At 44.5% G+C, this 25,077-nt stretch overlaps 1 protein-coding gene across 5 annotated transcripts in view; it reads left to right on the top strand.

Annotated features, from left to right (window-relative positions):
* The window catches only part of FOXJ3 (forkhead box J3), a 151,124-nt gene extending 134,282 nt beyond the window's left edge, over positions 1-16,842 (top strand). For all 5 annotated transcript variants that reach the window (XM_058717817.1, XM_058717818.1, XM_058717815.1 and 2 more), the window contains 2 exons: positions 11,673-11,780; positions 13,823-16,842. In XM_058717817.1, coding sequence (XP_058573800.1) covers positions 11,673-11,780; positions 13,823-13,938 — 224 coding nt within the window. In that variant the 3' untranslated portion in view covers positions 13,939-16,842. The remainder of the gene's footprint in view (positions 1-11,672; positions 11,781-13,822) is intronic.
* The last annotated feature ends 8,235 nt before the right edge of the window (positions 16,843-25,077 follow it).

Genomic DNA, 25,077 nt, shown 5'->3' on the forward strand with positions numbered 1-25,077 from the left:
TGTTAAGTTTCTCAGGATCCATGTAAGAGTGAAAACATACGTATCTTTCTATGTATGACTTATTTCACTTAGCATAACACTCTCCGGTTCCATCCGTGTTGCTACAAAAGGCCATATTTCATTCTTCCTCATTGCCAGTATTCCATTGTGTATATAAACCACAATTTCTTTATCCATTCATCAGTTGATGGACATTTAGGCTCTTTCCATAATTTGGCTATTGTTGAAAGTGCTGCTATAAACATTGGGGTACAAGTGCCCCTATGCATCAGCACTCCTGTATCCCTTGGGTAATTCCTAGCAGTGCTATTGCTGGGTCATAGGGTAGATCTATTTTCAATTTTTTGAGGAACCTCCACACTGTTTTCCAGAGTGGCTGCACCAGTTTGCATTCCCACCAACAATGCAAGAGGGTTCCCGTTTCTCCACATCCTCACCAGCATCTATAGTCTCCTGATTTGTTCATTTTAGCCACTCTGACCAGTGTGAGGTGGTATCTCAGTGTGGTTTTGATTTGTATTTCCCTCATGAGGAGTGACGTTGAGCATCTTTTCATGTGCCTGTTGGCCATCTGGATGTCCTCTTTAGAGAAGTGTCTATTCATGTTTTCTGCCCATTTCTTCACTGGATTATTTGTGTTTCAGGTGTGGAGTTTGGTGAGTTCTTTACAGACTTTGGATACTAGCCCTTTGTCTGATATGTCATTTGCAAATATTTTCTCCCATTCCGTTGGTTGCCTTTTAGTTTTGTTGATTGTTTCCTTTGCAGTGCAGAAGCTTTTTATCTTGATGAGGTCCCAATAGTTCATTTTTGCTTTTTTTTTTTTTTAATTTTTTTTTTCAACGTTTTTTATTTATTTTTGGGACAGAGAGAGACAGAGCATGAACGGGGGAGGGGCAGAGAGAGAGGGAGACACAGAATCGGAAACAGGCTCCAGGCTCCGAGCCATCAGCCCAGAGCCTGACGGGGGGCTCGAACTCACGGACCGCGAGATCGTGACCTGGCTGAAGTCGGACACTTAACCGACTGCGCCACCCAGGCGCCCCCATTTTTGCTTTTAATTCCCTTGCCTTTGGAGATGTGTCAAGTAAGAAATTGCTGCGGCTGAGGCCAGAGAGGTTTTTTCCTGCTTTCTCCTCTAGGGTTTTGATGGTTTCCTGTCTCACATTCAGGTCCTTTATCTATTTTGAGTTTATTTTTGTGAATGGTGTAAGAAAGTGGTCTAGTTTCATTCTTCTGCATGTTGCTGTCCAATTCTCCCAGCACCATTTGTTAAAGAGACTGTCTTTTTTCCATTGGATATTCTTTCCTGTTTTGTCAAAGATTAGTTGGCCATACTTTTGTGCGTCCAATTCTGGAGTCTCTATTCCATTCCATTGGTCTATGTGTCTGTTTTTGTGCCAATACCATGCTGTCTTGATGATTACAGCTTTGTAGTAGAGGCTAAAGTCTGGGATTGTGGTGCCTCCCGCTTTGGTCTTCTTCTTCAATATCACTTGGGCTATTCGGGGTCTTTTGTGGTTCCATACAAATTTTAGGATTGCTTGTTCTAGCTTCAAGAAGAATGGTGAAATTTTGATGGGGATTGCATTGAATGTGTAGATAGCTTTGGGTAGTATTGACATTTTAACTATTCTTCCAATCCATGAGCATGGAATGTTTTTCCATTTCTTTGTATCTTCTTCAATTTCCTTCATAAGCTTTCTGTAGTTTTCAGCATACAGATCTTTTACATCTTTTGGTTAGATTTATTCCTAGGTATTTTATGATTCTTGGTGCAATTGTGAATGGGATCAGTTTCTTTATTTGTCTTTCTGTTGCTTCATTATTACTGTATAAGAATGCAACTGATTTCTGTACATTAATTTTGTATCCTGCAACTTTGCTGAATTCATGTATCAGTTCTAGCAGACTTTTGGTGGAGTCTGTCGGGTTTTCCATGTATACATGTCATCTGCAAAAAGTGAGAGCTTGACTTCATCTTTGCCAATTTTGATGCCTTTGATTTCCTTTTGTTGTCTGATCATTGATGCTAGAACTTCCAACACTATGTTAAACAACAGCGGTGAGAGTGGACATCCCTGTCGTGTTCCTGATCTCGGGGAAAGCTCTCAGTTTTTCCCCATTGAGGATGATATTAGCTGTGGGCTTTTGATAAATGGCTTTTTTGATGTTTAAGTATGTTCCTTCTATCCCAACTTTCTCGAGGGTTTTTATTAAGAATGCTGAATTTTGTCAAATGCTTTTTCTGCATCGATTGACAGAATCATATGGTTCTTTTCTTTTCTTTTATTAATGTGATGTATCACATTGATTGATTTGTGAATGTTGAACCAGCCCTGCAGCCCAGGAATGAATCCCACTTGATCATGGTGAATAATTCTTTTTATATGCTGTTGAATTAGATTCATTAGTATCTTATTGAGAATTTTTGCATCCATATTCATCAGGGATATTGGCCTGTAGTTCTCTTTTTTTTGCTGGGTCTCTGGTTTAGGAATCAAAGTAATGCTGGCTTCATAGAATGAGTCTGGAAGTTTTCCTTCCCTTTCTATTTTTTGGAACAGCTTGAGAAGGATAGGTATTATCTCTGCTCTAAATGTCTGGTAGAATTCCCCAGGGAAGCCATCTGGTCCTGGACTCTTATTTGTTGGGAAATTTTTGGTAACTGATTGAATTTCTTTGCTGGTTATGGGTCTGTTCAAGTTTTCTATTTCTTCCTGTTTGAGTTTTGGAAGTGTGTGGGTGTTTAGGAATTTGTCCATTTCTTCCAGGTTGTCCAGTTTGTTGGCATATAATTTTTCATAGTATTCTCTGATAATTGCTTGTATTTCTGAGGGGTTGGTTGTAATAATTCCATTTTCATTCATGATTTTATCTATTTGGGTCATCTCCCTTTTCTTTTTGAGAAGTCTGGCTAGAGGTTTATCAATTTTGTTTATTTTTTCACAAAACCAACTCTTGGTTTCATTGATCTGCTCTACAGTTTTTTTAGATTCTATATTGTTTATTCCTGCTCTGATCTTTATTATTTCTCTTCTTCTGCTGGGTTTGGGGTGTCTTTGCTGTTCTGCTTCTAGTTCCTTTAGGGGTGTGCTGTTAGATTTTGTATTTGGGATTTTTCTTGTTTCTTGAGATAGGCCTGGATTGCAAAAACATCTCATCCTCAGGTTGAAGAAGCAAAGAGGAGTGAAGAAAGATATCACTCAAAGTCTCTGCAGTAGAGATTGTGACCCGAATGGACTTCCGGAACAAAAACCACTTCTGAAATACATATGATTTCCACTCATTCACAGGCAGATCTATCCTACTTTAGGTCTTCAGAGATCCCCACTGTGCCAAGCTCAGGGTCTAGCACTGGCGGGAGCTCCACCCTGGGTTGCGGAAGTAATCCAAATTACTGCTTGACTATGTTAGCAGCAGGGTTATCAGCGAATAGCTCTTTTCCAGTTGGTCGGCCTGCCAAAAGCCGAGCCAGGCTTTTCACCGAGAACCCTCTTAGCAAGCTTCCCTGTTTCATTTTTTTGAGGAACCACCATACTGTTTTCCACAGTGGCTATACCATTTTACAATCCCACTAAGAGTGTACAAGGGTTCCAGTTTTTCTGCCTCGCCAACATTTGTTATTTTCTGGGTTTTTTTTTTTCTCTTTCTTTTTAAAAAAAATAGTTATTGGGCGTGAGGTGGTATCTCATTGTAGTTTTGATTTGCATTCGTTGATAATTAGTGATACTGAGCAGCTTTTCATCTGCTTATTGGCCATTTTTGGATATTCTTTGGAGAACTGTCTATTCAAGTCCTTTGTCCATTTTTTAACTGGGTTGTGTTTTTGTTTTGTTGCTGAGTTTTTAGTAGTTTTTGTTAGTAGTTCTTGATATTTCTGGTTATTAACGCTTTGTCAGGTACATGATTTGCAGATATTTTCTTTTATTATTTTGTTTTCTTTTTTTACTGTGTTGATAGTATCTTTTGATGCACAGTTTTTAAATTTTTCATGGAGTCCAGCTCATCTGTTTTTTGTTGCCTGTGACTTTGGTATCCTATCCAAGAAATCATTGCCAAATCCAATGTTATGTAGCTCTTTCCCTATGTTTTCATCTAAGAATTTTATGGTTTAGGTCTTGCATTTAAGTCTTTGACCCATTTTGAGTTAATTTTTGTATATGCTGTCAGATAATAGTCCAGTTTCCTGCTTTTGCATAGGTATATCCAGTCTTTTCCTAGCTGAAAAGACTGTCCTTTCCCCATAGAAAGGTTTTGACACCTTTGTCAAAAATCATTTGACCAGGGGCTCCTGGGTGGCTCAGTCAGTTGGGCGTCTGACTCTTGGTTTCAGCTCAGGTCGTGATCTCATGGTTCATGGGTTCAAACTCCACATTGGGCCCCACACTGACAGCACAGGGCCTGCTTAGGATTTTCTCTCCCTCTCCCTCTGCCCCTTCCCCACCCCCTCTCAAAATAAATACACAAACTTGAAAAAAAAATCATTTGACTATATATGCAAGAGTTCGTTCCTGGGTTCTGTGTTCTATTCCAGTGTTCTTACTGTATTTGTCTTTATGCCAGCACCACATTATTTCAGCTACTATATTTTTGCAGTAAGTTTTGAAATCAGGAAGTGTGAGTCTGCCAGCTTTGTTGTTCAAGATAGTTTTGGCTCTTCAGGGTCCCTTGAGATTCCCTATACATTTTAGGATGGGATTTTCTGTTTTTGCCAAAAAGAAAAAATGGATTTTTGATACAGATTACATTGACTCTGTAGATCACTTTGGATAGTATTGACATCTTAACAGTATTGTCTTCCAGTCTGTGAACATGAGATATGTTTCCATTTAATTTATGTCGTCTTGAATTTCTTTCAGCAATGTTTTTGTAGTTTTCATTGTACAAGTCTTAAACTTCTGTAATAATTCCTAAGCATTTTTTATGCCACTGTAAATGGACTTACTTCTATAATTTCCTTTTGCAGATTGCTCATTGTGTAAAAATGGAACTGATTTTTGCATATTGGCTTTGTATCCTCTACTTTGCTGGATTTACTTATTCTGACAGTTTGCTTACTTTGGGGGTGTAAACTTTGGAGGTTTTTACATATAAGATCATATCTGTGAGCTGAGATAAATATACTTTTTCCTTTCTGATTTTGATGCCTTTTATTTCTCTTTCTTGCTTAATTGCTCTGGGTAGAACTCCCAGTAGTATGGTGAATGAAAGTGGTAAAAGTCGACATCCTTGCTGTGTTCTTGGTCTTAGAAAAGTTTCCAAGTCTTTCACCATCGAACATAATGTTTGCTGTGGGATTTCCGAATATGGTTTTTAACATGTTAAAGTAGCTTCCTTTTATTCCTAGTTTGTGTTTTTATTATGAAACTTTCATCATTAACTTCTCCTGCATCAATTGAGATGAGCATGTAGGTTTATCCCCCCCTTTATTCTGTTAGTGTGGTGTATTGCATTGATCAATTTTCATATGTTGGACTACCCTTTTATATTCCAGAAATAATCTCACTTGGTCATGGTGTTTAATCCTTCTAATATGGTATTAAATTAATTTTGCTTGTATTTTGTTTAGACTTTTTGGATCAGTGTTCATAAAGGACACTGGTCTGTAGTTTCCTTGTTAGGTGTCTTTGTCTCACTTTGGTATCAGGCTAATTTTGGCCTCATGGGATGAGTTAGGAAGTGCTTCCTATCTTTCAGTGTTTTGGAAAAGTTTGAGAAGGATTGGTGTTAGTTATTTAAATGTTTGGTATAATTCACCAGTGAAGCTGTCAGGTCCAAGGCTTTTGTTTGCTGATAGATTTTTGATTAACTGATTCAATCTTATAGTTTTAAGTGTATTCAGATTTTCTATTTCTTTGTGATTTAGTCTTGGTGGCTCTTGTGTTTCTAGGAATTTGTTCATTTCATCCAGGTTATCCAATATATTAGTGTACGGTTGCTCGTAGTACTCTCATATGATCCTGTTTTTTTACTTTTTGATCAGTTTTAGTAATTTTTTAATGTTTATTTTATTTTTGTGAGAGAGCGAGCGAGCAAGCACAAGTGGGGAAGGGCAGAGAGGGAGACACAGAGTCCGAAGCAGGCTCCAAGCTCTGAGCTGTCAACACAGAGCCCAACATGGGGCTTGAACTCAAACTGTGAGATCATGACCTGAACCAAAGTTAGATGTTTAACTGACTGAGCCACCCAGGTGCCCCATTTTTTATCCATTGTACTATCACCACTTTCATTTCTGATTTTATCTGTTCTCTATTTTATTTATCTCTGCTCTAATCTTTATGATTTCCTTCTTTCTGATAGCTTTGGATTTATTCTGTTCTTTTTTTGTAGGTCTTTTTTTTAATGTTTATTTATTTTGAGAGAGGTATTGAGTGTGCACCAGCATGGGAGGGGCAGAGGGAGAGAGAGAATCCCAAGCAGGCTAACAGTCAGCACAGAGCCTGATGCAGGTCTTGAACTCATGAACCATGAGATCGTGACCTGAGCTGAAATTGAGTCAGACACTTAACTGAGCCACCCAGGTGCCCCTGTAGGTCTTAAAATTGTAAAGTTAGGTTTTTGATGGAGATCTTCCTTGTTTTTATGTGTTTATGACTATAAATTTCCCCCTTGACACTACTCTGGCTGTAAATTTCCCCCTTGACACTACTCTGGCTGTTCCATAAGTCTCCATATGTTGTTTTGTTTACATTTGCCTCTAAGTATTTTCTAATTTTTCTTATGATCTCTTCTTTGATCTGTTAGTTGTTTGAGGGTTGTTTTAACTTCCACAAATTTGAGAATTTTCCAGTTTACTTCTGTTACTGATTTCTAACTTCATCCTGTTGTGGTCAGAGAAGATACTTTGTATATCTTATCATTTAAAATCTGTTGAGACTGGGGCGCCTGGGTGGCGCAGTCGGTTAAGCGTCCGACTTCAGCCAGGTCACGATCTCGCGGTCCGTGAGTTCGAGCCCCGCGTCAGGCTCTGGGCTGATGGCTCGGAGCCTGGAGCCTGTTTCCGATTCTGTGTCTCCCTCTCTCTCTGCCCCTCCCCCGTTCATGCTCTGTCTCTCTCTGTCCCAAAAATAAATTAAAAATGTTGAAAAAAAAAATTAAAAAAAAATAAAATAAAATAAAATCTGTTGAGACTTAATGTGGAGCCTAAATATGATCTGTCCTATGAAATGTCCAGGTGCACTTGAGAAGAATGTGTATACTATACTGTTTTGGGTAGAATGTTCTGTATTTGTTAGATCTAGTCGGTTTATTGTGTTCTCTGTTTCCTTACTTATCTTCTGCCTGGTTGTTCTTTCCATTATTGAGTGTGGGGTATTTACATCACCAATTATTATTGCAGAGTTGTTTATTTCTCCTTTCCATTCTGTCAGTTTTTGCTTCATATTTTTTGTGGTCTATTATTAGGTGCATAAGATGTTTATAATTGTTATGTCTTTTTGCTGTATTGAACCTTTTGTTGATATATAATGTCCTTCTTTGTCTTGGTAACTTTTTTGATTGAAAGTCTGTCTGATACTAATGTAGTAATCCCTGTTCTCTTTGATTGCTTTTTGGCATGGAATATCTTTTTCAATCCTTCCACTTTCATTTTATGTGTGTCTTTGGATGTAAAGTGAGTCTTTTATAGATATGTGTTCTTACATATTCTGCCAGTCTCTGTCTTTTGATTGGAGAATTTGATCCCTTCACATTTAAAGTAATTACTGGTAAGTGATTTCTGTCATCTATAAGGTTTTATAGGTTTTTGACACTTATTTTTGCATTACTGTCTTCTTTTGTATTTAGTTGATTTTTTGTAGTGAAATATTTGAATTCTTTCACATTCCTTTTGTGTATATTGCATAGCTCTTTGTGGTTGCCATGGGGATTACGTTTACCATCCTAAAGTTATAACACTCTAATTTGAATTTATATCAGTTTAACTTCTATAATACCCAGAACCTCAGTTCCTTTACAGCTCTATCTCTACCCCTTTTGGTTGCTGACATCACATAATCACTTCTTTATACATAGTGTGCCCAAAAATATATATTAATAATTCCTTTAAATGCATTCGTCTCTTAAATTGTGTAGAAAACAACATGTGGAGTTACAAATGAAAGTTACAATAATATAAGCTTCTAGACTAATCGTTTTTAGAAAATATATTAGTCTCTTTAGTCGTGTAGAGAAGAAAAAGTAGTTATAGATTGTTGCTACAGTAATACTAGCTCTTGTGATTGCTCATGTATTTACCTTTTTTGAGATCTGTATTTCTTCATACAGCTTTGAGTTACTGTCTAGTGTCCTTTTATTTCACCCTGCACAACTCCCTTGAGCATTTCTTGGAGGGCAGGTCTAATGGTAACAAACTTCTTTAGCCTTTGTTTATCTGGAAATGTCTTATTTTCTCCCTCCCTCTTGAAAAGGACAGTTTTGTTGGGTTTAGCAATTCTTGGTTGACACTTTTTCTTTTAGCACTTTGAATAGATTAGCCCACTGACTTCTGACTCCCAGCATTTCTCATGAAATATCTTCTATCTTATTGAGGTTCCTTTGTATGTGACAAGTCACTTCCCTCTCCTTTTAAGATTGTCTCTTTATCTTTGGCTTTTGAAAATTTGATTATAATATGTCCCTTGACACGTGGGTCTCTTGGCTTGATCTTACTTAGAGTTTGTTGAGCTTCTTGGATGTTTTCATTCCTCTCTTACCAAATTTGGGTTGTTTTTAGCCATTATATTTTCAAACATTTTCTCTACTCCCCCCAACCCCCACTTCTTCTGGGACTCCCACAATGCAGACTTGGTCTGTTTGATAGTGTCCCACAGGTCCTTAGGCTCTGTTTGTTTTGTTTTTTTAATTTTTTTCAAATTTTTTTCTTTGGTTACTTAAGCCTAGATAATTTTCATTGTCTTATCTTCAAGTTTGCTGATTCTTTCTTCTGACTGCTCAAATTTATCTTTGAATTCTGTAGTGAATTTTTCATTTCAGTTCTAGAATTTTATTTCCTTTGAGGTTTTCTATCTCTTTATTGGTATTTTCAATTTGTTCATTCTTTTTTTTAAAGTTTTTTTAAGTTTATATATTGGGGGCGGGCAGAGAGAGAGAGAGAGAGAGAGAGAGAGAGAATGAATCTCAAGCAGGCTCCACGCTGACAGTGAGCCCAAAGCAGGGCTCAAACCCACCCACAAACTGAGATCATGACTTGAACCGAAATCAAGAGTCAGATCCTTAACTGAATGAGCCACCCATGCACCCGTGACTTTTTTTCATCTTCCTTTAGTCTTTGAGCATCTTTAAGACAGTTGTTTTAAAGTCTTTGTGTAGTAGGTCTGTCATCAGATCTTTTTCAAGGGCAAGTTGTATTGATTTATTCTTACTTTGGGGCATACTATTTTGTTTATTTGTATGCCTTGTGATTTTTTTTGTTGTTGAAAACTAGACACTTGAATCTAATAGTGTGGTACTTATGGAAACCAGATTATTTCCTTTCCCCGGGGTTTGCTGTTTTTAAATATTGTTTTTGCCTATTGTTTTTGTTTTCTTGGTTGTTGCAAGGTGTCCTTGTGCTAAGATTTTCCCTAAAGTCTTCTCAGGTCTTCTCTGAGCCTGTGCTTTTTCTCTTGGTGTCAGTGGTCATTTTCTAATTTTCCCAGTATACGTAGTTGTTTTTCACTGTCCTAGTTTTTAATGTCTGTCTCTCAAAAAGGTAAAAAGAGGAAAATGAAAGAGGGAGGAAAAGGGGCAGTAGCCCCCTTTAAAGCCCCAGGAAATCAGTTTGTGTTAGGTGAGGAGCTTGCAGCATTGGTAGCAGGTACGGCATGACCACCCTCCTTTTTGTCTGTATCTCTGTGATCAGAGCACAGATCCCTAGTATTTGGAGAACAGTGTCCTTTTTTCCCACCCTGGCTCCTGCCAGCTGTATAAGTTCGAGGAACACAGGAACAGCTGCCTGCAATGGGGTAGGGAGGAGGGATAAGTTCAGAAACTTGGGCTTTTTGTTTAATGTGGGTGTCCATTTATTCCTGTGATCATTGTTTATTCCCATCATTCTTCTCTAATTGTCACCTTGCTCTCCCTTTAAGAATTACTAAGCCAAGAAAGAGAAATGAAAAAAATATAAAAACAGAATTAATCTCCATAAAAATCAGTTGTCTTTTGATTGTGACTTGAATTTTTAAGGATGAGTAGAAAGAGAGCTAAGATTTTACAAGACAGAGGCTGAGAAGTCACTGATAAATGAGTGACCATATTACTCAAAGTGGCATAGTCCCTCCACCCTGGTGCAGTGTTTAGAAATTGCACCAGCCACTCATGTAAAGCCTCATCAGCACTTGGGGGCAGGATTTTTCCTCTAAGAATATACTAGAGCTGCAGCTTAGTGTAACTTTTCTCCTTTCTTTTCTTCCTAAATCTTCAGTATGGGAAATTGGCCAAAGAGTTTAGTTCTGACTGTAAACTTTGCTATAAAAAGTCATGTTATCTTGGGAAGCAGTGGCTGGAAGTCAGAGGTCTGGGTTCTGTTCCTGGTTTTGTCTTATTTTTCCTCTGGTCTTAGGTCCTCATTTGCATGAACAGAGGTAGGCCTGAATTAGACTGTTTCAGAGGCTGTTTTAAGCATGGACAGTCTGACATTCCAGTGACAGGTAAAAACTTGTGAGCAGCCAAATACAGTGTTCCTACCATGAGTATCGTTTTAGTTTCCTCTGGGAAAATGGTTGCTATTTTCTAGTTTGATTACAGCAGTGGTAGAATGCAATTGTAATTTGTGTGACACAATAGAATACCTAAGGGAGAAATAGCCTTTCCAGAATTCCAGATGCTCCATACAATGTGAGCCAGTGTTATGGTTCTTTTTCCCCAAGAGTGATTGGTGGTGGGCTTATGATGTTTGCTTCCCTCTCTTTCTACTTTGCATTAGGATGCAATGTAATTGACATTTTAGAGCTGTTACACTTAATGGCTCCTGTCAACAAAAATATATTAAGAACCTTCTGAAATGCCATTCAAATGAGATTTCTGTTTCCCATCTCCACACTTCTGAATAATACATTTTTGATCACCTTTACTTGTTAAACTTGCGCAGATCTTTCCTGTCATTTTGTGCCCCCATTCACTTTGTTAATCAGCTAGGGCACTTACAGATAGGTCTGCTTTGAAAGTGAGAAAATCAGGGACATAGGGACAGTGGTTACTAGAAAGAGCCTGTGATTTAGGAGAACTGGATTGTAGCCCTACCCCTGTCAAACTGATATTCTTTGGGCAAGTCTGCTTAGTCTCTCTGAGCCTCGGTTGCCTCAGCCATAAAATGGGGATAATCCCGGTCTTGCCCTCATTTTGGACTTAATGGGAGGCTCAGATGGTAATAGATATGAAAATGCTTTTGAACTGTTATGAAGTATATAACAACAATAGAGACATATAACTTGCCTTCAGGCCTCCAGACGGTAAGAGGCAGAGCTGGAATTAGCATCGTGTACTCACATCCAGCCTGGCACCATGTTCGAGAAGCCAGCACCACCTTTTGGTAGTTGTAGCATCTGAAAGGAGTAATTTTTCTTTCTCTTTTCTTCCTTGCCTTACCTGCTTAATTTAGTTTTAGGTAACAATTGTATTAAGATTTTAATGTTTAACTTGTTTATTTATGGCAATATGTTTTCCTTCTTTCTGTTTTTCAATCTGATTAGGAAATTTGTACATAGACTCCAGGCAAAATCTCCCTCCTTCAGTGATGCCGCCCCCTGGTTACCCTCACATCCCACAGGCACTCAGCACTCCAGGAACGACTATTGCAGGTAATTTGGGCTGTGTTGCGTTGCATTTGGTACTCAGAGGGTGATACGGAAAAGCTTTAGCTGTCTCAGCAGCGAACAAGGCCATTGAGGAGGGAGTAAACTCCTTGGTGAGGAGGATGGGGTGTGGGGTGCAGAGTTACTTGGCTTCAGTGCTGAGGAAGGGGATTCAAGTGCCATTTGCTCTTTAGGCCATTTGACCTGAAGTCTCTTCGATGCTATGATTCTAATTGTTGTCCTGCCTCTCTAATGAGGTCCAGGGCATAGAGCTTGTCCTGGGGTCTTAGGAATCTTTGAGGCTTTTTGACTTTGATGGGACTTGAGCAGGCTTCAAGAACTTGCTTTGATTAGCTCCTATGTATTCTGTTCCATTCATTCTGCTGAAGTCCCCCTCCCCCCGCCCCACCTGTAGTTTCTAAGGAAGCCTCTTACAGAAGAGGTAAGTTGCAGGAGTCACTGGTTCATAAGCTTTCCCCCCCAGGTTCCTGAATACAGGATAAGTTACATTTACCAGGGCAGCAAAGGCAGGCACGTGGTTAGAGGTGGAAGGGAGCTTAAGGATTATCTAGACGAGGAAATGGAGGCTCAGAAGTTGAGATAACTTGCTCAGAGCCCCCAGTTTGGCTAAGTTGCCAAACCAAGACTCAAGCCTTGATATCTGGATTTAGAGTTCATTGTTTTTCTCGTGTACCACACTGCCCCCTCCACTTAGGCTGCTCGAGGAGCAGAATGGTGATGTGCAGACAGGAACTCAAAACCCCCAAAGAACTGTGTGCCAGGTAATAGTGAAGGAGGAGTTGGGGGCCAAGTGACCTGTTCTTTGGTGAACAGGAAAGAATAAGTGTTATCTGTCCTCAGCACTCACCAGGAACTTGCAAGTGGCAAGATAGGGTAGTTAAGACTCTGGCACTGGATTCGCAGGGTTTGCATTCTGGTGCTTTGCCACTTGATAGCTGCCTAACCTTACTATTTCCACTTCCTTCTCTGTTAAAGAGAGCTCACAACACTATCTAACTCCGAGGATTGTTAAGAGAATTGAATGAAAATTATAGGCAAATCACTTAAATTAGTGCTTGGCACATAGTTAAGATATTTATAAGTTAAAAAATAAATATAGGCATTTCTGCTGTACTGTGATGTATTGAAAACCTTAGCATTTTGTAAAACGGTACATTAAAAATGTCAGGGCTTATAAGAAAAATGAGATTAGCAGCAGACTACTTGAAACTTTGTAATCAGGTCAAGCAAGCCAAACAAAAACTGTAATCCAGTAAAAAAATCTGCATGAAAAGGATATGTTTAATTCCTGATAAACGAATGAATTCTGCAGGTAAACAGAGATTATTACTTTTAAAAAAAAGTCTGGTTTGGAAAGGGGTTTGTCAAAGCCATGGTGACAAGGGTAGAACACACCAAAATTGCAGAGCACAAGCTCTTGCACACGGCCACACAGATCTAAGAAGAGGAATGTGGAGAGCGGGCGCCCTGTCCTGCACTCAGGGAGGGCCTCCGGCACTCAGCCACGCTGATATCCTCTGTGTTTACCCGCTGTTACTTGGTGGCTCAAAAGTTAACTTGCTGGTGAGAATTCATGATGACCCAGTGTGACCTCACTGGTACACTGACATCATTCTCCTTTTCCCATTCTCATGGGAGCCAATTCATGTTGCTGAAACACAGATTGACGCAGGACAGACTAAGAGAAAGGGTTGTGCCCATACTTGGGCACTCTAGCATTCTTTTTATGCCCTCCTTGCTACCTCCTGGTTTAATCCAACAGGTGTGGGTTTTGGAGCCAAGTGAATGGAGTTCAAATCACTCCCTTTACTAGTTGGATGACCATGGGTAACTTGCTCATTCTGTTAAACCCAGGCCTTGTTATTTATAAAATGAGGATCATAAGAGCCACCTCGGTGAAGGCTCTTACGTAGATTAGAGCGATAATGTGCACTGAGTGCCTGGCACATAGTAAGTACTCAATCAGTGTTCATTTATTTCTTTCTTCTCTACCCAAGTCACTGCTGACATTGCCTCCTTCCTTCTAGGCCATCACGGAGCCATGAACCAGCAGCACATGATGCCTTCCCAAGCCTTCCAGATGCGGCGCTCTCTGCCTCCAGATGACATCCAGGATGACTTTGATTGGGATTCAATTGTGTAGAGCTTGTTTCTGCAAAGGCACCAGACCCCAGCGTCACCTTTCTGTGCAGTGAAGGGAAAGGTTTCAGAGAATCCAGTCGAGAAAACAAAGTTGCTAATCACTTTACCGATGTTATCAAAATTTCTTTTGAAGACAATCAAAAAGATTTTAGCTGGATAAATTACTGCTTTTATCTGACCCAAACAAGTACTACATGTTTGTCTCCCTGCCAGCTGCCCTATGTAGCTCCTAACTGTTGTGTGATTTGAACGGCTTTTGCATATTTGTGTCAGTTCGATGTTGACCACAAGTGCCAGACTGATTTTTCAGACAGAGCCTATTTTGCTGCAAGCAGTTTATAGATACATATGTGTAAATATATGTACAAAAATTACTGAAAGGCTTCAATTTTTCTAATTGGATTATTACGTCTTGGAAAGAAAGTTAACTGTGAGTTTTTATTCCTCGTTAGGCTATTTTCTGCAGGATGCTTTTAACTGATGTAGGCAACTGAAAGGAAATGGATTTTTTCAAAGCCCAGTTCCCCTCATTGAATCTGTTTTTCAGAAACATGGGCATTGAGTTCCACTCAGTAAGGACCCAGAGTTTGATGCCTTCCAAACAGTCCAGAGGGGCATGTTGTTCCTGAGCAGCATAAAGAACTGACCAAATTTGTTCTGATGCTTGGGGGGATTATAGAGTTTATGTTGTACCTTTTCCATGTCTGTTTCCCTAAATCTGCATTATAACAGTTCTAAAATTTCTTTGATTGATTAGCAGCTGGGCATATTGCTCAGCTCTTTAACAAAATCATTGCCTACATATTCACTCTTGTATTTATTATTCAGAAGTGTTATTTTAATATTTATTGCTACCTTCTGTGAATGCTCAGCTCCTATTGGGTTCATTAAGGAGAAGTGCGGTGTCTGAAAGCACAGAATTGTTTTTCTTAAGAGTTTACAGACAAGACAATCAGAAAGATTGTGTCATTCTCTTTGTCGGCACTCCTTTTACCGTGAGAGTGCATGTCTCTGTCTTAGCATTCCTGCTGATTGAGACTTACTAGCTAAATAGAATTTTTCTGGAATTTGAATCAGAGTTCATTTGGGCAGTAGAACAGCAGGGCACTGTTTGTAAAGCAGGTTTCCTCACTCATTCTCTTTCCACTTAGGAAGCACTGAAAGGAGGGTAGAGCCACACATAGATTTTATTTGCCTCAGTCTTCAGTGCAGATGTCATTAAGTGGTTTGCTGTTTCTGTTGTCCTTTGTGTCTGTGTATGCATGACATTTGGTTACTTTCCTTGAAATGCAGCCTGCCTCTTTGAGGTTTTTATTAGTTGTTTTTTTTGTTTTGTTTTGTTTCATATCATATCATAGTTACTTTGCATGGATTGATTGTCTTAGTTTTATAATAAAAGTAACAGAAATTAGATTTTTTTTTTTAATGAATAGATTTTTAATTGGTTCTTTAGACCATAAAAAGGTGGAATTTCTTTCAGTTATGATGAGGGAATGATCTGTTCCATCAAATCAAGGGGTAATCACTGCTCACTGGTTGCTTTTCAGCATCTCTAGTCTCTATAGCCATGCTTATTAAATCACTCCAGTTAGCCTTAGTGATTTTGTGGTTGAGTGTCCTCTGCTGGGACTAGACAGACATCTTTGTTTCTGTATGTGTGTATGTGAGAGTGTTTGTCACTGTGTGTGGCTATTTTGTTTTAATGGAGTGTTGCCTTTAATGAATCACTGGGAGGCCAGCCACGGTAAAAGGCTGATGAGGTTGGGGAGAAAGGAAGGGCTTTTATGTTCCTGTTGTTTGGACCTTGCTTGGCATGAAAAATGAAGCTCGGTTCCAGCCCCTTGGCTCGGTGAAAATCGGAGGATTCTGGCAAGGCAGCCAACAGGCCCCTCTTACGTGGATCGGAGGCAAGATGAGCTAGCAGCCTGCAGAGCAAACACTTGGAAAAATGGGGGTGATTTTCAATAGTCTGCTCAAGTCACTGTTTTCTAGATACCACAAAAGCTGTTTTGAAACTTTAAATTGCTTGGGTAGCAATGTGCACTTTAAACAATTTGGGTATTGGAATGCAGTCTTACATTGAAAGATTTGAGTAGAAACCACTGATGAAGATTTTACAAATTGTGTGAAACTGATTTCCCATTTGGCAATCATTTACTGATTTGCAGTGATCAATATTTTTATGAGAATTTAAACCTAACCACACATGGCCCTGGAGGCAGAGCCTCCACTCGGACCCATCCCACCCTTGTGACTCAGGTGGCCCGGGAGCCCAGGACAGGCCTTCGTGGGGGGCGCCAGACAGCCGGAGTTACCCGGTGAGGTGCAGCGCATCCCCTCTGGCGGCTGTTTCTGTTGCTAGTTGTCAGTGCAGAACAAGCTCTGTCTTGGGTTTAAATTGACCGAAGACTCTTGGGGAAAAGAATAATAAATGCATATAATCAGATGGGGGCACTCTGTCCAGGAGAATAATCCGACTGGCATTTGTGGCAGTTTTTGAAATGTAAACGTATTCATGTGTGTTCTTGTAAATACATGTCTCTCAGATGTCCTTTGAAGTGGGAGGGAATCAATCCGGGGATTATTTCAAATGGAATAGAGTATTTTGATATTGTTCATTCAGAGGGTGATGTGTACATATCTATATTGTATATATGTGATGAAAATGCATTGGCTTTTTGTGCAAACACAATCTGCTCTCTGTACTGCTGTTGGACAGTCAGTGTTTTAATGTTTCTACAGTTTTGCTATTGCACGATTTCATATTTTGCCTCTATGATGAACGGCACCCATTCTTTGTAACTGTTTAGTGCTGTAAAGAAATATCCCAAGTGTCATTAGGATTGTTGCTGCCAGACTGATATGCATGAATGGCACTTAAAATAAATATATTATGTTAACTCTATTTACAACACCAGTTGGCCTGTGTCATTTGCTACAGTTGAGGGAACAAGATTGGAGCCAGTCCTGATGCAGAAACTTGTAGTCAGTCCTTGTGGTCTTGGAGATTGTATGTCCCATTTGTTGCTGCCTTTAGGAATATCTCACTAGCTCGAAGAACAACTTCCTTAGTTTCTCTGAGCCTCGTTTTCCTCATTTGCAGTGCTTCTAAAATGAGAATAATAATACCTGTCTCCTAGAGTTGTAGTGGGATTAAATAAATCAATGCATTTATACATTTAGAACAGTATCGGAACACAAAAAAGTACTCAGCGTGTGCCAGGTGCGATGCTAAGTAGATACTGTTATTCTCATGATATGGGTACAATGGCTTCCCCAGATCCTTTGTTGGAAGTGACAGAGCTGAGTTTGAATCTGGGTCATTTGAATCCAATGTCGTGTTCTTTTTACACCATCCTCCATTACTTCCAGGAAATTCCCCTACCTACCCCCTATCTTTGGCCCCTGTTCTTGCCCCCGTGCGGCCTTCCCAGAGAGCTACTTCTAAAGGTGAAAGTGGAGCTTCTTAAAGTTTGCCGAACAGACACCAGCTCAAGCCTTTCCATGAGAAAGCCACGACCCCTGCCTTTAGCGAGTGCAGACTTCTCCGGGACAGGTGTGGACAGCAGCCGGGGGGAGCAGCCTTGGCACAGCAAAGTTCTGCTGGTGAGGAGGTGGGTCATGCTGAGGGCTGAGGCAATGGTTTAGGAAGGCCTCAGGCTGGCATGGGCTGTTTCATTTGAGTCTTAAAAGGGCCCTGGACAGACAGGAGAAGGTTTTTCCATTTATACTACGGGGCCAGGCACGAAAGCTAGACCAGCAGAGGGCTGGAGTTTGAAGTGGGAGTAGTTGTGGCTTGTCGGGGAAGAACCAAGCACAGTGATCCTAGGAGGTAAGTGATGGTGGCCCAGCTTGACTGACATGACAGGTGCAGAGGCTAAGCACTGGGCAGGGAGCAACATGGATGGAAGTGGACTTGAAGTTGCAGTCTGCCTCCCTCAGGAAAGGTAGGGCTTCCTTCCTGCCCAGGGCCTCTTGCTACTTCTAACTTAACTGTACATCACTGCTAGGAAAAGCTATTTGTTGCAACTTTACAGTTGGGGAAACTGAGGCTCAGAAAGGTTAACTTACCTGAGTTCTCCCAGCCAATGGATCTGGGATAATTCAGTCTGGGACTGACCCCAAAGCTCATTTCTTTTTGCCCCACTGCCTTCCGCAAGGGAATTTTCCCAAAGCCAGAGATAACATGCCTGCCCACCAGCGTATAGGGGTCCCTTGGAGAGAGGAGCTCTGCTTTTTTCCCGTTAGAGGTAAATCTTGGTCATCAGCAGGGCCTCTGAAGGACTGTAGTTGGGGCATGGTTAAGTCTGGCCACTTTGTGCTGATTCAGGTGCAGCTGAATTTGGGCTCATCAAATGAAAAAAGTAAACAAGATCATTAAGATGCAGGTTTAACTCTTGAGCTTTTGACATGTTCCAGTGTGCAAAGGGCTGCTGTTTACAGATGCGCCCTTACCAGTTGGATAAAGCAGTCCTGCAGAAGCCACAGTAGCATCAGTTAGCATTCACATGAGGGTCCAGTGTAAATGCCCTAGGATCACAGAGCTGTCTTAAAGGCTTCGAGCTAGAAGGGGCCTTTGAAGTCTAGTGATGACCTAGTGAGCAAGGGAAGTGACTTGCTCGAAGTCACAGATCTAGAGGATTTGGGGAAGGGCAGGAGTGGAGAACGTCATTTACTTGGCAGGCATTTAAAACTCCTACATAGATCTTATTTGATCTACGCAAGAACCTGATGCTGTAGTATGTTACTCCCCGTTTTACAGCAGAGAAGCAGGCACAGTGCAGCTACATCCTGAATGCCTTCCATCAAAGCTCTCCTAGTTCAGCTCAGCCAAAAAGGGAGAATGGAAATACCGAAGATCCACCTGCGATGAACATGTGCCCCTCTGTGAGTGCGAGGTGGAAAATCTGAACCTGAGACCGTAAGTGGTAGCTGCGTCCATGTACCTGTCTGCGTGAGCATCTGTCTCGTCGCCGAGCGTGATTCCGGCGGGTTAAGATACACCTGTTCTGTGCAATATTGCTTTTGGATGCAAGCCAGCTACTTCAAAGACCTACTGTAACCAAGAGTAGAAAAACTGGCGTTATTGGCCTTACTGAGACTTGGTCTCTTTATCCCCAACATGGTGCCTTCCTAAAGGATTTTCAAGAGTGGCTTTGAACTTCACCTCCCTGTGTCTCTCCCTCCATTTATGATGTGTGACTAGTCAACATGTGCCAAGCACAGACCTGGGAGGTGGCTGCAGCAGAGCCAGAACTCAGCCCCGAGTCAGGGCTGTCTCCAACCTCCAAATCTCAAGCAGTGCCCCTAAGTAACGCTGACCCCAGAAGTACAGAATAGGACGGCGACTGTTTATTGTTACTTAATATTACTTATCCCAAGCGCTTGATGTAGAGCGTATTTACTGTTCGAAACAGCTATTATTATCAACCTCATTTTTGCAAATGCAGAATCTGAGCTATAAAGAGATCAAGTCACTGGCCCAGTGTCATCCAGCTCGTAAGTTAGTAGATGTAATAATAGCAGCGACAGCCGGAGAGCTGCCATTTCAGACCTAGGCCGCCCAGCCCTGCTGTTCTGCCCTCTTCATCACAACGTGCCCTTGATTCCTATTCCCAGGGCTGGCCCGCCAGAGCGTCAGGGCCTCCAAGCAGCGAGGCTGCAGTGAGCACCGGAGGCCACCAGAGGGCAGAGGGCTCTGGCTGTGTGCCTTTCCCACTGGGGCTGTGCTCCCTTTCTCCACAGCCCCCAGGGCTGGCTGCTCCCTGGGTAGGGAGCCCAGCCACCGGCCCTCGGGTCTTCTCCCGATTTAGAGCTTGCCGGACGGAGCCAGGAGCCCGCCTAGTTCTCATCAGTAAACATACTGCTGGGGCCTACTCCAGAGCTGCCTCTGAGCCTGCTGCCCTGTCCCAGCCCTTCTGCTGTCTGCTGTCCCCCCTACTCTGACTGAAGGCAGGGTGGGAAAGCTCAGCCCACCTTCACCCCCAAACTCTGACTGTCCTGACTTTCTGCCTTTCTCGGACCGACTGATGCTGGGGGCTGGCGTCGTTCAGGCAGATATGGAGAGAGGGCTGTGGCCCTCCCAGCCCTGCTTCAGCCTAAGCAGGTTCTGGTGTCCCCACACACTCACACTCTCCCGCGGCCGTCACAAACATTGTGATTACTGCCACCATTTGCCAGGCCCTCTGCCCAGTGCTTGACAGCCACTATCTGAGTTACCACTCCCAACTGCTTTGGAGGTCGGGGTCATCATCTCCCTTTTCCTGCTGGTCCCTGCTGTTGAGAGAGGTGAAGTCATTTGCCCGAGGTCACAGCCGGTGAGAGAGGCAGGCAAGAGATCAGGAAGCCAGCTCTACCTCCCTCCAGTCTGCTCTTCCCACTGAGGCACGCTGCCTCTTCCACAGCACTGTCCAGGTGCCCTTGACTTCCCTCCCCGCAAAAGTCACCACACCACACCCCACTCCACCCCACCCACCTCGGTGCAGGGTCTGAGCTGACGTCATCGCGGGTGAATGATGCCCCTCTTTCAACGCAGGCCCCAAAAGGTCAAAGAGGCAACATCCTCCATGTCCCAGAAGACGCTTCCCTGGAAGACAGCTGGGTTCCCAGGCACTGTCAGGGTTGAGGACTGGGAGTCCCATACAAAAGAATTCTTCCCCTTTTGTCATCTTGGCCCTGGCCTTGGCCCCATTGCCACTCCTCCCTCCTGATCGGAGCTGGATCCCAGATCTAGCTGTACCTGCTCCTGTCCCCAGGCAGCCCCCACCCTGCCCCGCCCAAAGCTGCCCAGAAGCTGGTCCATCCTGAGCTGCTGGCCTGTGGCTGAGCATGTTCCCTGCAGGCCCCAAAGGCCAGAAAAATACAAGAGGCTACGGTAAGAACACAGACTCTGCAGTCAGAAGAAGCTGGGGTTCCATTTGGGCAAGACACTGTCCTCTCTGAGCCTCGGTTTCCTTATCTATTAAATGGAGATGAAACGCCTTATCTCAAAGCGTTGATGAGACGGTCCAGGAGAAGCCCGACGGAAGGCAGCCGGCCCGGCCCCGGCCCATCTCAGTCCTGAACACTGCCCTGCCCTGTCTGCCGCCGCCTTCTTTGTCTTCCACGCGCAGCCTGTCGCTGCGCCGTTCAGACCAGTCGAGTCTCCTGCATGCCATCCTCGCCCTCCCGGAGCAGGGACAGGGGTGGCATGCATCCCTTGGCTGCTGGACTGGTGCAACACCCCAGGTGCCAGCGTAGTCTTTGGAAATCGCTGCTCTTCTCGTGATCTTCCCCCGCTCTGAACCCTCCCCGACTTGTCACCGTCTCGAGGTGAAGGGCAAAATGCCCCAGCCCGGTATTTAGAGCTTCCCTCCCTGGCTGTTGCCCACAGCACCTCTTGACACATTCTCGGCTTCAGCCCTGTCCACTGCCCCCTTCCTCTCTTGCTTCCTGCCCTTTGCCCCACGGCCCCCATCTCTGGGGCCTCAAATCTGCCCAGTGACCAAGGCCCAGTTCAAACGCCACCTGGTCGGGCAAGCATTCTCAGACCTGGCCCCAGGGGATCTTCTCTGGTGGCTCTTGGTCTGCTTCCCGCAGAGCCCTGGGGAGGCTGTGCTCCTGTGCCCGTGTCCTGCCCTCCCTCAAGCCTGTGGCCTCCGGGACATGTGGCGGGAGCTCCAGCTGTGACCCTTTCCTTCCCGACAGTCTTCGGGGAGGTAGGGCGTCTCGGTGGCCAATGCAGAGAGCAGACTGGGGGCTGGGGGGTGAGGAGGCAGCTGCCAGTTAATGGGGCTCCGACAGTGCCGCCTCCTGGCCAGGCCACAGGGATGTGAGATGACAACCAGACACACCCTCTGTCCACTCCCCCGCTGCCCCCTGGAGCATCAGTGAAAGAGCCTGCCTACCCCAGGGCCTGGGGGAGAGGAGGGACCCCTCCAGCCCAGCCTGGACTTGGATCAAGCCAATAGGCTTCAGATGCCAACTCAGCAGGCATTTTCTGTGTAACACTGGGCACTCTCTTCCGACAGCCTCTGTTTCCTCTTCTGTAAAATGGGCATCATTGACCTCCTTCCTGGAGTCTGACTCAGCAGCTGCTCCTTTCTTCTTCCCCTTCTTTAAAGATGGGAGCCTGGGACCAGGAAGATAGTGCCAGAGGTATGGACTGAGTAGATGTTGAATCCTTTCTTTGGAATTGGTGAGAACTGACTTCTTTTCTGGAACTTTTCAGCTTTATGACCGTAGCTGCGGCCAAGCCCATATGGCAACGAATCCGAAAAGTTGCACCTTCCTCTAGGCCTAGGTAGCCACGTGCTCGTGTCTGCACTTTATCCTCTTTGCTGGCTGGGTGCCCTGAGCAGTGCACTACCAGTACAACTGTACATGGCACCTGTGTATGCACCCTTGGGAAAGCCGTGGTTCCTTAACCTCTCAGCATTTTTTTCTTTCTTCAAAGAGAGGAATGCCTTTTTCTTTTTTAACGTTTTATTTAGTTTTGAGAGAGCGTGAGCGGGGGAGAGGCAGAGACACAAAACCTGAAGCAGGCTCCAGGCTCTGAGCTGACAGCACAGAGCCCGACGCGGGGCTCGAACTCATGAACCACGAGATCATGACCTGAGCTGGAGTCGGATGCTTAACCAACTGAACCACCTGGGCAACCCAGCCTCTCTAGGTTTCTGGGCTTCAGTGTACTCATCTATAAAGTGGGGTCCTACAGTTATTTCTTCCAGGGCTCCTGGGTGGCTCGGTTGGTTTAGTGTCTGGCTCTTGATTTCGGCTCAGGTCATGGTTCCGGGGGTATGGGATCGAGCCCTGCCTCAGGCTCCACGCTGAAGCATGGAGCCTGCCTGAGGTTCTTTCTCCCTCTCCTTCTGCCCCTCTCCCCACTCTCTCTCTCTCAAATAAAAAAATTTTTTTAAATATTATTTCTTACATATTCCCAGAAGTGTTAAGAAGTTCACATACACTGCAAGTCTTTCTCTTAGAGGAACCAGAGCCTGTTACACCCTCCAGCACATGTTTACAACCGGACAGGGAGCCTGTGAAATGTGAGCCACGCCCTCTTCAAGGTCACACATATCAGAGACTCCTGCCTGGGCTCTGGTTCGGGCCTTTCCTGCTAGAGTCAGCCGGGGGCCTCTGGCCCTGGCGCACCGGGCCTCGGCGGACCCAACTTTGACGTGCACGCTGGAACCAGGCTGAGTTAACCGCTGGGCAGAAAGGAGTAGCACCAGGCATCCTCTCAGGCAGCTGCTGGTGGGGGTGAGGGGTGGCTGGCTTCCACACCTGTAGAGCACTTAGTCCATAATGGGTGTCTGACAAATATCCATCCACGGCTATTGCAAAAACCACTACCTTCCTGATCCCCTAAGGGCTCAGCGGCCCCACTAGATGCCAGGCCTTGTGTGAGCACTGGGGTCACAACAAAGCACGACACAGGCTCTGCTTCCAGGAGCTCACCGGAGAGTGGGCAGGACAGACAGGTTGGCAGGTTTTACAGTGGGAAAGGGTAGGTAGGAGGTTGGTGGAGCCCAGAAGAGGTAGAGATGGTCTTAAGCCAGCCTTACTGGAGCTGGGCGTCGGGGAGGAAAGTTTCCCGGACAATCCGAAATTCGCAATGGGGTTCTTGTCTCCACTTTTCGGATGTGGAAACCGAGTCTGGGAAAGGCCACACAGCTGTTCACTGATGGGGCTGGGACTCTAGGCCAGGGCTGCCTAGCTTCAAAGCTGGAGCTTTGTCACCGACAGCAGGTCTGGGCCCTGCCTCCCGGTTCATTCTTTGGGGCGCTTTTGGGATTCCGGTTGAAGGGTGAACAGGGGCTGATCATGAGGGGCCTTGAATGCCAGGCCAGGGAGTCTGGGCTTTCTTCTGAAGGTCTGGGGCAGCCACGGATGGGTTTTCGGGTAGGGCAGCAGGTGGTAGAGGCAGAATGGCCTGGAAGGCTACAGAGGAGCAGGAGTTTGCCAAAAGAGGTGGCCTCGGATGTGGAAAGCACAACAACCCCAGCCTCCCCTGCTGCCCATGAGGAACGAAGAGGGGTGTTGGGTGTCCTGGGGACCAATGCCTCAGGACTCAGGTGTGGGCCCGGCGTTGCAGAAGGGCCCCAAGATCCAGCCCCCGGCAGGGAGGGGGCCCGAACTCACACCTGGGCCGGGGCTGGGCTGGGAGGGTACGGGAAGGGGAGCTGGTTGCCATTTCCCAGGGCAGACATCAGAGGTGGAGTTAGGTAGGGCAGGGCCCAAAGTCCTGAGGGCAGGGAGCTATTTCCTCTTTCCCACAGTGTGAACTGTGTTAACTACGTCACTCCTGCAGCCCCCACCCACTCCAGTCCCGCCTGGCACCAGACAGGCCCCGGCTAGGGGGCTGTGGGACAAAGAGGCTCTAAGAACCAAAGCCCCTCAGTCCCTCTGTTCCTCAGGAGGGGAAAGACAAAAAAATCCAAAGCAAGCCAGAAATGGGGCTCTCCCAGCACACAGCAGCCCCACCCAAGCCTCATCCTTAAACTATATTTCAGTTTCCTTGAGTCCCCCACTGACCCAACCCTGATCCCAAACCCAGTCCTAACCAGCATCCACATCATTGGCAATCCCGACATCAATCCAATCTCAGACGCACCCCAATTCCAAACCTCACCCTGAAGTCCCGCCCCACCCTCCGCTCCCTCTAACCTTGGCTCCCGACTTGAACTCCTACACTAACTGCTCGTCCGCCTTGCCTCAGCTTAGCCCCGACCCCAGCCCAGAACCTCAGGCTGACCCTAAGCAGCTTTCCCCTTACCCCAGCTGTACCCTGGATCTGTACCTGGTATTCACCTCCATCCCAATCACAGCAGACTCTACCCTTACGCAAACGTCTAGCCTCACCTTCAACCTGGACTCCATCCATAACCCTACCAGACCCTATCCCATCTCTGACCCTCCCCGGGGGTGCGCTCCCACCCAGCGCTCAGCTAGCAGAGGCCGCCACGTGGCTGGACTGCATGTGCAGACCTTGGGGTGCACACACACACACACGCCCCTCAGCATGCACAGACATGCACGCACTCCAACGTGCCCCTCCCTCGGCTGGACTCCTCCAGCTCCTTCTTCAATACCTACTCTCTCCACCGAGCGGTTCCTGCCCCTCTCCCAGCTTTCCTGGCTTCTAGCCTGGTTTGTTTGT

The sequence above is a fragment of the Neofelis nebulosa genome, chromosome 2, assembly GCF_028018385.1.
Source record: "Neofelis nebulosa isolate mNeoNeb1 chromosome 2, mNeoNeb1.pri, whole genome shotgun sequence".
Classification (NCBI taxonomy): Eukaryota; Metazoa; Chordata; class Mammalia; order Carnivora; family Felidae; genus Neofelis; species Neofelis nebulosa.